This window comes from Lampris incognitus, chromosome 5, assembly GCF_029633865.1.
Source record: "Lampris incognitus isolate fLamInc1 chromosome 5, fLamInc1.hap2, whole genome shotgun sequence".
Classification (NCBI taxonomy): Eukaryota; Metazoa; Chordata; class Actinopteri; order Lampriformes; family Lampridae; genus Lampris; species Lampris incognitus.
In genome coordinates, this window is record NC_079215.1 from 69,016,145 (window position 1) to 69,031,627 (window position 15,483).

General features: G+C 48.1%; 1 protein-coding gene across 1 annotated transcript in view; it reads right to left on the reverse strand.

The window, feature by feature from the left end:
* alg13 (ALG13 UDP-N-acetylglucosaminyltransferase subunit) overlaps positions 1–15,483 on the reverse strand; it is an 88,510-nt gene that overhangs the window by 41,379 nt on the left and 31,648 nt on the right. Inside the window, exons 7-12 of the mRNA XM_056280595.1 lie at positions 15,010–15,175; positions 14,137–14,209; positions 12,194–12,311; positions 11,972–12,036; positions 11,753–11,853; positions 5,652–5,734 (exon numbers count right to left, since the gene is read on the reverse strand). Coding sequence (XP_056136570.1) covers positions 5,652–5,734; positions 11,753–11,853; positions 11,972–12,036; positions 12,194–12,311; positions 14,137–14,209; positions 15,010–15,175 — 606 coding nt within the window. The remainder of the gene's footprint in view (positions 1–5,651; positions 5,735–11,752; positions 11,854–11,971; positions 12,037–12,193; positions 12,312–14,136; positions 14,210–15,009; positions 15,176–15,483) is intronic.

Below are 15,483 nucleotides of genomic sequence, written 5' to 3' on the forward strand. Positions count from 1 at the left end.
CCCTCACCACATCCATAAACCTCCTCTTTGGCCTTCCTCTTCTCCTCTTCCCTGGTAGCTCCATATTCAGCATCCTTCTCCCAATATACCCAGCATCTCTCCTCCTCACATGTCCAAACTATCTCAATCTTGCCTCAACAGTGCTCTTGTGCCAGAAACAAACAAAAGAACCATCTCAGTGACCTCTTCTGAAGGTCACTAGATAAGTGATGAACTGTTTCTGCCCTTGTGTCCAGATGAACTGATTCAACTTTCTTTGAATATCTTACCTGGATTATTCAGCCTGCATAAAACCATGGTGGAACCTGAGTTGTACTTATTGATGTAGTACTATGAGTTGTACTTATTGATGTAGTACTATGTGTTGGTAAAGGTCTTCTACCAGCTTGTTCTGTCATATCTGCTAGTTAGACACAACACCTTCACTTCTTCAAACTCAACACTACCTGCCTTCTCCCTCATTTGACTGCTATGATGAAGATGAAAACACTATGCACCCTGTCATGTTTCCTGGCAAAGTCCTCCCAGACACCACCCATCCACACCACATCACACACTACTCAAGTCTGCAGGAGCTTGAGATTTGTGTTTTTTACTTTATGATGCAGTACACCTTTAATTTCAGAATGATATGAAAACGCGTTGGCATTTCCTGAAGGTAGTAAAACTGAAGGCATTACAATGGTACAGTTTCATTCAGCAGACACTTTTATCCAGAGCAACGCACATCTGAGAACTACACAACACAAGCAAGGATCTAGTCAGGAGGCGACAACGCAAGTAAGTGCCAAAAAACTAGGTTCGAGTCTGATAGGACATAGGTGTCAAAGGCAGTGCACAAAGGGAAGGCATAGGGTGCATAGAAGGGATTTTTTATATTAATACCATCAGGTGTGGAGGTGTTAGAGAAAGAGCTGGGTCTTTAGCTTCTTCTTAAAGATGGAGAGGGACTCAGCGGATCCATGGAGTTTGGTAACTCATTCCACCACCAGGGAACTACAGAACAGAAGAGTCTGGCTAGTGACTTAGGCCCAGTTGTGGCGGAAATGCCAGGCGCCTTTCATTGGCAGAGCATAGTGAGCGGGACTGAGTGTAGACCTGAATGAGGGGATTCAGGTAGGGGCTGAGTGTAGACCTGAATGAGGGAGTTCAGGTAGGGACTGAGTGTAGACCTAAATGAGGGGGTTCAGGTAGGGACTGAGTGTAGATCTAAATGAGGGAGTTCAGGTAGGGACTGAGTGTAGACCTGAATGAGGGAGTTCAGGTAGAGACTGAGTGTAGACCTGAATAAGGGAGTTCAGGTAGGGACTGAGTGTAGACCTAAATGAGGGGGTTCAGGTAGGGACTGAGTGTAGATCTAAATGAGGGAGTTCAGGTAGGGACTGAGTGTAGACCTGAATGAGGGAGTTCAGGTAGGGACTGAGTGTAGATCTAAATGAGGGAGTTCTGGTAGAGACTGAGTGTAGACCTGAATAAGGGAGTTCAGGTAGAGACTGAGTGTAGACCTGAATAAGGGAGTTCAGGTAGAGACTGAGTGTAGACCTGAATAAGGGAGTTCAGGTAGGGACGGAGTGAGTGAGTTCAGGTAGGCGGGAGCCATTTTAGTTGCTGTTTTGTAAGCGAGCATTAAGGTTTTGAATTTGATGTGGGCAGCAACCAGGAGCCAGTGGAGGCATATGAACAGTGGAGGCATATGAACAGTGGAGTGACATGTGTTGTTTTGGGGTGGTTGAAGACCAGACATGCCGCCGCGTTCTGGATCATTAGCAGAGGTTTGAAAGTGCATGCAGGGAGACCTGCCAGTAAGGAGTTGCAGGACTCAGTGCGTGGTCCAACAAGAGCCTGTACCAGGAGTTGTGCTGCATGCTCAGACAGGTAGGGTCTAACTTTCCTGATGTTGTACAGGGCAAATCAGCACGACCGAGCAATCGAGGCCACGTGAACCTCAACACTAGAACAACCAAGTCGGTCATTATGACCATTTTGGATTTTCAAAGTTTAATAACTTTGTGAAGAAAAAAAAAGATACAGACCCGCCGCTTGCATATGTTTGCATTAAAATGAGTTTTAGATCAACTGCACACAAAAAAAAGAGTTATGATAAGATCTACCCAATACCACCATGAGCGGTCAGCATGACCACTCGTAATTTGTGGGTGATGGTGTGCGTCATGTCAGTATTTATGACGTATGTTGGTCGCATCATTTCCTGCGTGAAGTTCGTTGCTCTGTCCTAGAAACACACTAGCGTCCTCCAGTGCAGAGAAATAGTCTAAACTTGATTTGTGATTACTGCCAACATGTCTGGGTACAGACACCATTACAGACGCACTATGACTACCACCGAGGTGTTGCAGTATTTACAGGCGTTGGACAGCAGCCATTTTAAATTGTTTGAAAAATAGTATTAAAGTTGTTGAAGCGTTAATTTTGGTGTCAGTTAGTTTCATAACAGACACACTAACACATGTAATGCATTAGTATCTCAACTGGGTATTTATCTTGACACAATATAGAGTTTAAACACCGTGGTGGTCGTTCTAGGAGTTTTTAAGTCCTGGTCGTTGTTTGGGACTGTTTCAATATTTATTTTCAGTTCTTTTTTTACATGTCACGTTTTATAGGCCTTGTTAGGTTTGTTAGATTAGCAATATGTGTTTTCTGTTTTGTTTTTCAGGTAATTTTTCACTTTTTCAATTTTGCTATTCAAGTTCCACCATGTCCCTCTGAAATTTAAATTGTTTAAAAATAGTATTATAGTTGTTAAAATGGTCCATTGTTCCACGGCCAGGACGGAATCCGCATTGTTCCTCCTGGGTCTGAGGCTCAACAATCAGTCAGAGCCTCCTTTCCAGCACCCTAGAGTAGACTTTCCCAGGGAGGCTGAGCAGTGGGACCCACCACACCGTTCTGCCGCTCCACAGGTACTGGGGCAGTTGCTCCAAGACATCCAGTCCTTGTATAACCAAAGGGAGAGCTGTGTCCACATTCTCGGCACAAAGTCAAACAGGTTTTCAGTGGGTGTCGGACTCCGCCAAGGTGGTCCCTTGTCTCTCCCATTCTGTTTGTGATATTCATGGACAGGATCTCAAGGAGCAGCCAAGGTGAGGAGTGTGTCCATTTTGGGAACCTCAGAATTGCATCTCTGCTCTTCGCAGATGATGTGGTTTTGTTGGCTTCATCAGAACGTGACCTTCAGCGCACACTGGGGTGGTTTGCAGCTGAGTGTGAAATGGCCGGGATGAGAGTCAGCACCTCCAAGTCTGAGACCATGGTTCTCTACCGGAAAATGGTGAATTGCTCCCTCCGGGTTGCGGATGAGTTGTTGCCTCGAGTGAAGGAGTTCAAGTATCTCGGGGTCTTGGTGAGGGTACGACGGAGCGAATAATGATAATAATCGAATAACAAGAGTGTCAATGCTGCAGCAGTCACACTAAATATCAGAGTGATATTGGTATCGGCAAATAGCTTAAGTTGTGGTATCAGTAGTGAAAAGTGGTATCGGGACATCTCTACTGATGGTATTAATAAAAATACAAAAAAAAAAAACAAAAGATCACTTCTATGCACCCTATGCATTGCCTTTGCGCACTGCCCGTTGACACCTATGTCCTATTGGACTTGAACCTAGTTATTTGGCACTTACTTGTGTTGTCCCCTCCTGACTAGATCCTTGCCTGTGTTGTATTAACTCTCAGATGCACGTCGGTTTGGATAAAAGCGTCTGGTAAATGAAACTATAGCAGTGTAACCTCCATCCCTGTCCTCCACATCTACACCCCTTTATATAAATGTGAGTTGGAGGAGACTAAACATGATTTTTACTTTGTAAATATGCCAGTGATGAAGTATCAAAAACCATGTTTGCAAAAAAGCGAAGATGGATTTTTTTATGGCCACTAAAATCTACTACAAACCCCAATTCCAGTGAAGTTGGGACGTTGTGTAAAACGTAAATAAAAACAGAATACAATGATTTGCAAATCTTTTTCGACCTATATTCAATTGAATACACTACAGAGACAAGATATTTAATGTTCAAACTGATAAACTTTATTGTTTTTTTGCAAATATTCACTCATTTTGAATTTGATGCCTGCGACACGTTCCAGAGAAGCTGGGACAGGGGCATGTTCACCACTGTGTTACACCACCTTTCCTTTTAACAACACTCAATAAGCGTTTGGGAACTGAGGACACTACTTGTTGAAGCTTTGTAGGTGGAATTCTTTCCCATTATTGCTTGATGTACGACTCCAGTTGCTCAACAGTCCGGGGTCTCCATTGTCGTATTTTGTGCTTCATAATGCGCCACACATGTTCAATGGGAGACAGGTCTGGACTGCAGGCAAGCCAGTCCAGTACCCGCACTCTTTTACTACGAAGCCCCGCTGTAGGAACACATGCAGAATGTGGCTTGGCATTGTCTTACTGAAATAAGCAGGGACGTCCCTGAAAAAGACGTCGCTTGGATGGCAGCATATGTTGCTCCAAAACCTGTATGTACCTTTCAGCATTAATGGTGCCTTCACAGATGTGCAAGTTACCCATGATGCCATGGGCACTAACACCCCCCCCCCCCATACCATCACAGATGCTGGCTTTTGGACTCTGCGCTGATAACAATCTGGATGGTCCTTTTCCTCTTTAGCCCGGAGGACACGACGTCCATGGTTTCCAAAAACAATGTGAAATGTGGACTCGTCAGACCACAGCACACTTGTCCACTTTGTGTCAGTCCATCTCAGATGAGCTCGGGCCAGAGAAGCTGGCAGCGTTTCTGGGTGGTGTTGATATCTGGCTTTGGCTTTGCATGGTAGAGTTTTAACTTGCACTTGTAGATGTAGCGACCAACTGTGTTAACTGACGATGGTTTTCCCAAGTGTTCCTGAGCCCACGTGGTAACATCCTTTACACAATGATGCCGGTTTTTAATGCAGTGCCGCCTGAGGGGTCGAAGGTCACGGGTATTCAATGTTGGTTTTCGGCTTTGCCGCTTACGTGCAGAGATTTCTCCAGATTCTCTGAATCTTGTGATGATATTATGGACTGGAGATGATGAAATCCCTAAATTCCTTGCAGTTGTACGTTGAGAAACGTTGTTCTTAAACTGTTGGACTATTTGCTCACGCAGTTATTCACAAAGTGATGAACCTCGCCCCATCCTTGTTTGTGAACGACTGAGCCTTTCAGGGATGCTCCTTTTATACCCAATCATGACACTCAAGTGTTTCCAGTTAACCTGTTCACCTGTGGAATGTTCCAAACAGGGGCTTTTAGAGCTTTCCTCAACTTTCCCAGTCTTTTGTTGCCCCTGTCCCAGCTTCTTTAGAATGTGCTGCAGGCATCAGATTCAAAATGAGTGAATATTTGCAAAAAACAACAAAGTTTATCATATTAAACTAACATTAAATATCTTGTCTTTGTAGTGTATTCAATTGAATATAGGTCGAAAAGGATTTGCAAATCATTGTATTCTGTTTTTATTCACGTTTTACACAATGTTCCAACTTCATTGGAATTGGGGTTTGTAGTTAAATTTAAGAAGTAACTTGTTAAAAAGCAGACAGACAGTATATCAAGTACATTTAACCTCCCAATAGTATTTAGATAAAATGTGACCCTAAGAATTGGGTTCAGGAGGGACTTACCCAGGTCTCCTTTACGACTCGGGGCCACGTTCCAGGCTGGGACTGGATTTACTGGCTTCAGATTGGCCAGTGGGACCAGATGTCTGCCCAGAGACGAGAAAATCTCTTAAAAAGGTCCGTCCCTGTGAGCATCTGAATAATCCAGCTATCTGGGGGTTTTATTACTGTGATCAAAACTACAACTGAGCTTTCAGACACTGGCAATGTAACGTCCAAATCAAGCCAAGCAGAAACACGTCTCTGAAATGGGCAAAATGTGGCTTTCGTATATTTTGATATAAATCACTAATTCTCAGAAGTCCAGACAGCGTACCCGCCATTCTCTCATGACGGCTACTTCCTACTGTCTGGATACTACAAACAAGTTCAGCATTTCCCACGGGTCTGAAATATACTTGTGGTGGTAGCCGGCGGAAAGGGCCGGCATTACCTGCCAGCACAAAAATGTTCTACGACATGTGACAATCAACAAATACATGTGACCTTTAACACAATATTGTGATTTATCTCACTACTCATATCTTCTGAGTAAATGCATGAAAAATTAGTAGTCTAACCTTAGCTAGAGCTAGTCTGTGTCTTTCTCACTGCCATAGCCTGAAGAGAAAACAGTAGCCCCCCTTATCTGCAGGGATATGTTCTACGACCCCCAGCGGATCCCTGAAACCGTGGATAGTATTGAACCCTCTATGTACAGTACTAAGTGACTAATGGGCGGGTAGCGTACACAGTGTGGATACACTGGACAAAGGGATGATTCACGTCCCGGGCGGGATCGCGCGAGATTTCATCACGCTACTCAGAACAGCACACAATTTAAAACTTATGAATTGTTTAATTCTGGAATTTTCCATTTAACATTTTTGGACTGCGGGTAACTGAAAACATGGACCACTGGTATAATCTTAGCCAGGACAACTTTGCTGCATGTTGCACAATGGTCAAGTTACGTGTGCTGAACACACTCTATAGTCTTGTAGCTACCAACGCAGCACAGTTGTCGCTTTCTTTCATACAATTCGAAGCTACTACCAAAGTCAGAGAACAGCCACACAACATGGAGAAAAGGAGTTGCTTTACCTGTCCGTGCTTGTAAAATATCAGTGTCTGCCTCTTCTAACAACATAATACCAGAGATCGTCTCTCTCTCTCTCTCTCTCTCTCTGTTTCTCTGCAGAGCGTGCGCGATTGTCAGTAGACCCTTCTCGCAACAGCAGAATGAACAGGTAAGGGAGGGGTAGAGCAAGGTGAGATGGTCAGTAGACCCTTCTCGCAACAGCAGAAAGAACAGGTAAGGGAGGGGTAGAGCGAGGGGAGATGGTCAGTAGACCCTTCTCGCAACAGCAGAATGAACAGGTAAGGGAGGGGTAGAGCAAGGTGAGATGGTCAGTAGACCCTTCTCGCAACAGCAGAATGAACAGGTAAGGGAGGGCTAGAGCGAGGGGAGATGGTCAGTAGACCCTTCTCGTGACAGCAGAATGAATAGGTACGGGAGGGGTAGAGCGAGGGGAGATGGTCAGTAGACCCTTCTCGTGACAGCAGAATGAACAGGTAAGGGAGGGGTAGAGCGAGGGGAGATGGTCAGTAGACCCTTCTCGTGACAGCAGAATGAATAGGTACGGGAGGGGTAGAGCAAGGTGAGATGGTCAGTAGACCCTTCTCGTGACAGCAGATTGAATAGGTAAGGGAGGGGTAGAGCGAGGGGAGATGGTCAGTAGACCCTTCTCGTGACAGCAGAATGAACAGGTAAGGGAGGGGTAGAGCGAGGGGAGATGGTCAGTAGACCCTTCTCGCAACAGCAGAATGAACAGGTAAGGGAGGGGTAGAGCGAGGGGAGATGGTCAGTAGACCCTTCTCGCAACAGCAGAATGAATAGGTAAGGGAGGGGTAGAGCGAGGGGAGATGGTCAGTAGACCCTTCTCGCAACAGCAGAATGAACAGGTAAGGCAGGGGTAAAGCGAGGGGAGATTGTCAGCAGACCCTTGTCGTGATAGCAGAAAGAACAGGTATAGGAGGAGTACAGCGAGGGGAGATGGTCAGTAGACCCTTCTCGCGACAGCAGAAAGAACAGGTAAGGGAGGGGTAGAGCGAGGGGAGATGGTCAGTAGACCCTTCTCGCGACAGCAGAAAGAACAGGTAAGGGAGGGGAGATGGTCAGTAGACCCTTCTCGCGACAGCAGAATGAACAGGTATGGGAGGGGTAGAGCGAGGGGAGATTGTCAGTAGACCCTTGTCGTGATAGCAGAAAGAACAGGTACGGGAGGGGTAGAGCGAGGTGAGATTGCCAGTAGACCCTTCACACGATAGCAGAACAGGTACGGAAGGGGTAGAGCGAGGGGAGATGGTCAGTAGACCCTTCTCGTAATAGCAGAAAAAACAGGTAAGGGAGGGGTAGAGCGAGGGGAGATGGTCAGTAGACCCTTCTCGCGATAGCAGAAAGAACAGGTAAGGGAGGGGTAGAGCGAGGGGAGATGGTCAGTAGACCCTTCTCGTGATAGCAGAATGAACAGGTAAGAGAGGGGTGGAGCGAGGGGAGATTGTCAGTAGACCCTTCTCGTGACAGCAGAATGAACAGGTACGGGAGGGGTAGAGCGAGGGGAGATGGTCAGTAGACCCTTCTCGTAATAGCAGAATGAACAGGTAAGGGAGGGGTAGAGCGAGGGGAGATGGTCAGTAGACCCTTCTCGTGACAGCAGAAAGAACAGGTAAGGGAGGGGTAGAGCGAGGGGAGATGGTCAGTAGACCCTTCTCGTGACAGCAGAAAGAACAGGTAAGGGAGGGGTAGAGCGAGGTGAGATGGTCAGTAGACCCTTCTCGCGATAGCAGAAAGAACAGGTAAGGGAGGGGTAGAGCGAGGGGAGATTGTCAGTAGACCCTTCTCGCAACAGCAGAATGAACAGGTAAGGGAGGGGTAGAGCAAGGTGAGATGGTCAGTAGACCCTTCTCGCAACAGCAGAAAGAACAGGTACGGGAGGGGTAGAGCGAGGGGAGATGGTCAGTAGACCCTTCTCGCAACAGCAGAATGAACAGGTAAGGGAGGGGTAGAGCAAGGTGAGATGGTCAGTAGACCCTTCTCGCAACAGCAGAATGAACAGGTAAGGGAGGGCTAGAGCGAGGGGAGATGGTCAGTAGACCCTTCTCGTGACAGCAGAATGAATAGGTACGGGAGGGGTAGAGCGAGGGGAGATGGTCAGTAGACCCTTCTCGTGACAGCAGAATGAACAGGTAAGGGAGGGGTAGAGCGAGGGGAGATGGTCAGTAGACCCTTCTCGTGACAGCAGAATGAATAGGTACGGGAGGGGTAGAGCAAGGTGAGATGGTCAGTAGACCCTTCTCGTGACAGCAGATTGAATAGGTAAGGGAGGGGTAGAGCGAGGGGAGATGGTCAGTAGACCCTTCTCGTGACAGCAGAATGAACAGGTAAGGGAGGGGTAGAGCGAGGGGAGATGGTCAGTAGACCCTTCTCGCAACAGCAGAATGAACAGGTAAGGGAGGGGTAGAGCGAGGGGAGATGGTCAGTAGACCCTTCTCGCAACAGCAGAATGAATAGGTAAGGGAGGGGTAGAGCGAGGGGAGATGGTCAGTAGACCCTTCTCGCAACAGCAGAATGAACAGGTAAGGCAGGGGTAAAGCGAGGGGAGATTGTCAGCAGACCCTTGTCGTGATAGCAGAAAGAACAGGTATAGGAGGAGTACAGCGAGGGGAGATGGTCAGTAGACCCTTCTCGCGACAGCAGAAAGAACAGGTAAGGGAGGGGAGATGGTCAGTAGACCCTTCTCGCGACAGCAGAATGAACAGGTATGGGAGGGGTAGAGCGAGGGGAGATTGTCAGTAGACCCTTGTCGTGATAGCAGAAAGAACAGGTACGGAAGGGGTAGAGCGAGGGGAGATTGCCAGTAGACCCTTCACACGATAGCAGAACAGGTACGGAAGGGGTAGAGCGAGGGGAGATGGTCAGTAGACCCTTCTCGCGATAGCAGAAAGAACAGGTAAGGGAGGGGTAGAGCGAGGGGAGATGGTCAGTAGACCCTTGTCGTGATAGCAGAAAGAACAGGTACGGGAGGGGTAGAGCGAGGTGAGATTGCCAGTAGACCCTTCACACGATAGCAGAACAGGTACGGAAGGGGTAGAGCGAGGGGAGATGGTCAGTAGACCCTTCTCGCGATAGCAGAAAGAACAGGTAAGGGAGGGGTAGAGCGAGGGGAGATGGTCAGTAGACCCTTCTCGTGATAGCAGAATGAACAGGTAAGAGAGGGGTGGAGCGAGGGGAGATTGTCAGTAGACCCTTCTCGTGATAGCAGAATGAACAGGTAAGAGAGGGGTGGAGCGAGGGGAGATTGTCAGTAGACCCTTCTCGTGACAGCAGAATGAACAGGTACGGGAGGGGTAGAGCGAGGGGAGATGGTCAGTAGACCCTTCTCGTAATAGCAGAATGAACAGGTAAGGGAGGGGTAGAGCGAGGGGAGATGGTCAGTAGACCCTTCTCGTGACAGCAGAAAGAACAGGTAAGGGAGGGGTAGAGCGAGGGGAGATGGTCAGTAGACCCTTCTCGTGACAGCAGAAAGAACAGGTAAGGGAGGGGTAGAGCGAGGTGAGATGGTCAGTAGACCCTTCTCGCGATAGCAGAAAGAACAGGTAAGGGAGGGGTAGAGCGAGGGGAGATGGTCAGTAGACCCTTCTCGTAATAGCAGAAAGAACAGGTAAGGGAGGGGTAGAGCGAGGTGAGATGGTCAGTAGACCCTTCTCGTGACAGCAGAAAGAACAGGTAAGGGAGGGGTAAAGCGAGGTGAGATGGTCAGTAGACCCTTCTCGTGACAGCAGAAAGAACAGGTAAGGGAGGGGTAGAGCGAGGGGAGATTGTCAGTAGACCCTTCTCGTGACAGCAGAAAGAACAGGTAAGGGAGGGGTAGAGCGAGGGGAGATGGTCAGTAGACCCTTCTCGCAACAGCAGAAAGAACAGGTAAGGGAGGGGAGATGGTCAGTAGACCCTTCTCGCGACAGCAGAAAGAACAGGTAAGGGAGGGGTAGAGCGAGGGGAGATTGTCAGTAGACCCTTCTCGTGACAGCAGAATGAATAGGTAAGGAAGGGGTAGAGCGAGGGGAGATTGTCAGTAGACCCTTCTCGTGACAGCAGAATGAATAGGTAAGGGAGGGGTAGAGCAAGGTGAGATGGTCAGTAGACCCTTCTCGTGACAGCAGAATGAATAGGTAAGGGAGGGGTAGAGCAAGGTGAGATGGTCAGTAGACCCATCTGGCGACAGCAGAATGAATAGGTAAGGGAGGGGTAGAGCAAGGTGAGATGGTCAGTAGACCCTTCTGGCGACAGCAGAAAGAACAGGTATGGGAGGGGTAGAGCAAGGTGAGATGGTCAGTAGACCCTTCTCGTGACAGCAGAAAGAACAGGTACGGGAGGGGTAGAGTGAGGGGAGATGGTCAGTAGACCCTTCTCGTGATAGCAGAAAGAACAGGTAAGGGAGGGGTAGAGCGAGGGGAGATGGTCAGTAGACCCTTCTCGTGACAGCAGAAAGAACAGGTAAGGGAGGGGTAGAGCGAGGGGAGATGGTCAGTAGACCCTTCTCGTAATAGCAGAAAGAACAGGTAAGGGAGGGGTAGAGCAAGGTGAGATGGCCAGTAGACCCTTCTCGTGAAAGCAGAATGAATAGGTAAGGGAGGGGTAGAGCGAGGGGAGATTGTCAGTAGACCCTTCTCGTGACAGCAGATTGAATAGGTACGGGAGGGGTAGAGCGAGGGGAGATTGTTCACTAGTTACTTGATCGCAGATAGAATCATTTTCTCAGAGGAATACAAAAAAAAAAAGAAAAAAAAAGAAGCTAAAATGGGTCAACAAATATACTTTGGCGGCCATTCATATACCTGGGCGGCCCACCCAAGTAAAGTCTATGTGTGGAAAACACTGAAGTTGTTTACATGCAACTAGCCAACACTGAATAGTTCTTAGATTTTAGCCTCAGCTAGCAGCAGAGTGTAAACTCTGTTCAAAAGCCAGTTCACTCCAAATGTAAGCACCACATTGAAAAATCCTCAACACTACACAGTGTTAGACAGAACAGTGTCTGGATGTGGGTAAGTGACAGTTTTACTTTTCTCCCAGTTCCTCGATGAACACAGTGACCGCTGAGGAGTGCGTTCCCACTTCCTGGATGAACGCATTGTAGTACTTCCCTTTGGGCTCAAGACGCACCTGACACACACACAAACACACACACACACATAATTTGCTTTCTTCTCCTGTTAAGAGAGTTGTCCCTTGTCTGAGTCACTCAGCAGTGACTTGAGGAATTGGAGAAAGTCTTCTCTACCTGACATTTGTCTCCCAGGAAGTACTGCCGGCCTGCAAACACCATGTAGTCTGTCTTCTGCATTTCTGGTGAGACCATAAATCAAGATGTACTTAGTGTACTGAAACTGTTTGTAGTGTTGATGATTTTGAGCTTCCAGTGGTAATGTTTTGAGTCTTGGTGGACCGGAGTCAGCTAAGTGACTGGAACGTGGGTGAAGCAGACTCTAGACAGTCCCAGTACCTTTACGGCTGTCTTGCCAAACATCAAATGCCAAGTTCCGATATATGTCCCCATCCAGAGACTTCAACACCTTATAAGGCAAAGACAGTCTGGAGGGAGTGGAGGAGTCTGCTGAGGGCTAGAGAGAGAGAGAGAGAGAGAGAGAGAGAGAGAGAGAGAGAGAGAGAGAAACACCATTTTCATCTGTTATGAATTGATTATTTTTACCCTTTTAACACTGCTAATGTTGGGCGTTACCAACTTTCACCAGAAGAAGGGATCAGGAGCATCATGTTTCATAATGGGGTTTCTGACATTGTCTTGGATGGTCACAGCTTCATTAAATCTGCCTTGCATGCTCTTTATTTTATTACCCAGCACATTTAAATTTGTTGAATTTTGAGCATTAACTATGTGTTCTACATTACCGGGCTCTGTGTGTGTAATCTAGGTTACATCATAATTCTACATATTTTGTATATTTGACTACTATTGCCTGTCTGTCCTGGAAAAGGGATCCCTCCTCTGCTGCTCTCCCTGAGGTCTCCCTCATCTTTCTTTTCCTGATAAGGTTTTTCTTGTGCAGTTCTTCCACAGTTGGGTCGAGGGTCCAAGGCCAGAGGGTCTCGTATGTTGTATTGACCGTAAAGCCCTTTGGGGTTACACCTTGATTTTGGGCTATAAAAATAAACTTCGTTTTACTGGGGCCGTCCTCCATCGTCGTACAAACCAGTAAAATGATGCTCGGCAGAAATGGGGGGGGGGGTGCTCGTGCTCACCCATGTACTGTCCTGCCAACAAGAGCTTATTTGTTCAATGCTAGCCAAACTTCGGTTCAGGTGGGGTAGGGTCCTGGAGTGGTAAAACACTTTACCCTACCCACCAGCCCTGGAGGAGTAATACACTTTACCTTACCCACCAGCCCTGGAGGAGTAACACACTTTACCTTACCCACCAGCCCTGGAGGAGTAATACACGTTACCTTACCCACCAGCCCTGGAGGAGTAACACACTTTACCTTACCCACCAGCCCTGGAGGGATAATACACGTTACCCTACCCACCAGGCCTGGAGGAGTAATACACTTTACCTTACCCACCAGCCCTGGAGGAGTAATACACTTTACCTTACCCACCAGCCCTGGAGGAGTAACACACTTTACCTTACCCACCAGTCCTGGGGGAGTAACACATTCTACCCTACCCACCAGCCCTGGAGGGGTAATACACTTTACCTTACCCACCAGTCCTGGGGGAGTAACACATTCTACCCTACCCACCAGCCCTGGAGGGGTAATACACTTTACCTTACCCACCAGTCCTGGAGGAGTAATACACGTTACCCTACCCACCAGCCCTGGAGGGGTAACACACTTTACCCTACCCACCAGCCCTGGAGGGGTAACACACTTTACCTTACCCACCAGCCCTGGAGGAGTAATACACTTTACCTTACCCACCAGCCCTGGAGGAGTAATACACTTTACCCTACCCACCAGCCCTGGAGGAGTAACACACTTTACCCTACCCACCAGCCCTGGAGGGGTAACACATGTTACCCTACCCACCAGCCCTGGAGGGGTAACACACTTTACCCTACCCACCAGCCTTGTAGGGAGAAACACTTTACCCTACCCACCAGCCCTGGAGGGGTAACACACTTTACCCTACCCACCAGCCCTGGAGGGGTAACACATGTTACCCTACCCACCAGCCCTGGAGGGGTAACACACTTTACCCTACCCACCAGCCCTGGAGGGGTAACACACTTTACCCTACCCACCAGCCTTGTAGGGAGAAACACTTTACCCTACCCACCAGCCCTGGAGGGGTAACACACTTGACCCTACCCACCAGCCCTGCAGGGAGAAAACACGTCCATTTTGTAAAAATCACCACCCGAGGTGATAAACCAGCTCAGGGCCCTGGGGCCAACAACATAACTTTCAAAACAAGGGGCCTCACCTTGCTATCATCCACCGAGGCCTTCTGCTGACCTTCAGCAGGTCTTCCAGCTCCACTCATCTCCCACTCTTCCCTGAAAGAGAAAAGACACAGCCAGCTGCAACAATTCTGGGCTCAACAGCTCCCAAACGGACCTCTAGGAGTCAGTTAAAACACTAACACATGCTGAGAGCACACTGGGTGGAGATTCACCCTCCACCTACAGCACTTAACTAGCTGGAGCACGGATGCCAGCAGGACTGGTGGGGTGGTCTTATCTCCATAACAAAGGACAACAACTTTAAAGCTCAGTTGTTACAAAATGTAGCCAATACATGGACTTTTTTTTTAATCCCCCCCCCCCCTTTTCTCTGCAATTGTATCCGGACAATTTACCCCACTTTTCCGAGCCGTCCCGGTCTCTGCTCCACCCCCTCTGCTGATCCAGGGAGGGCTGCAGACTACCACATGTCTCCTCCCATACATGTGGAGTCACCAGCCACTTCTTTTCACCTGACAGTGAGGAATTTCACCAGGGGGACGTAGCGCGTGGGAGGATCACGCTATTCCCCTCAGTCCCCCTCCCCCCCGAACAGGCGCCCCAACCGACCAGAGGAGGCGCTAGTACAGCGACCAGGACACATACCCACATCCTGCTTCCCACCCGCAGACACGGCCAATTGTGTCTGTAGGGACGCCCGACCAAGCCGGCGATAACACGGGGATTTGAACTGGCGATCCCCGTGTTGGTAGGCAATGGAATAGACCGCCATGCTACCCGGACGCCCTCCAATACACGGAAATTATGAGAAAAATAATGAGTATCAAAACATTATACTGAACACCATAAAGAGGCCATGTAGTACTATGTACTGTACTTGTGTGATGTAGTACCTGTGAGCACGGTCGTCTGGTGCGTCGTACCCCAGGTCACCATCGCTACATGCTGATGGGCTGCTTCTGTAACGACGACCTCCGCTTCGGAAGACCTCCAGAGACTGATAGAGGTCCAGCTCCTCCACTCCAAAAACCCTGGTGTAGAGCAGCTCATAGAGGAGAGCTGGAGAAACACAGACCAACATAGTACCACAGTATATACTGATACACATGGTACACAGACCACAGTACCTCTAACAGTACTAACATAGTACCACAGTACATACACATGGTACAGACAACAGTACCTCTAGCAGTACTAACATAGTTAAATGTATCAGAATGTATTTATTAAAGACATCGTGGTATATTTAACCATCTGTAATCCAACACCTAAACTTAACCAGAGAACTTGTCATGGCAACAAAGCAGATTTTTTGTTGTTGTTTACTGAAGACCATGTCTACTGAAGACCATGTTTACTGAAGACCA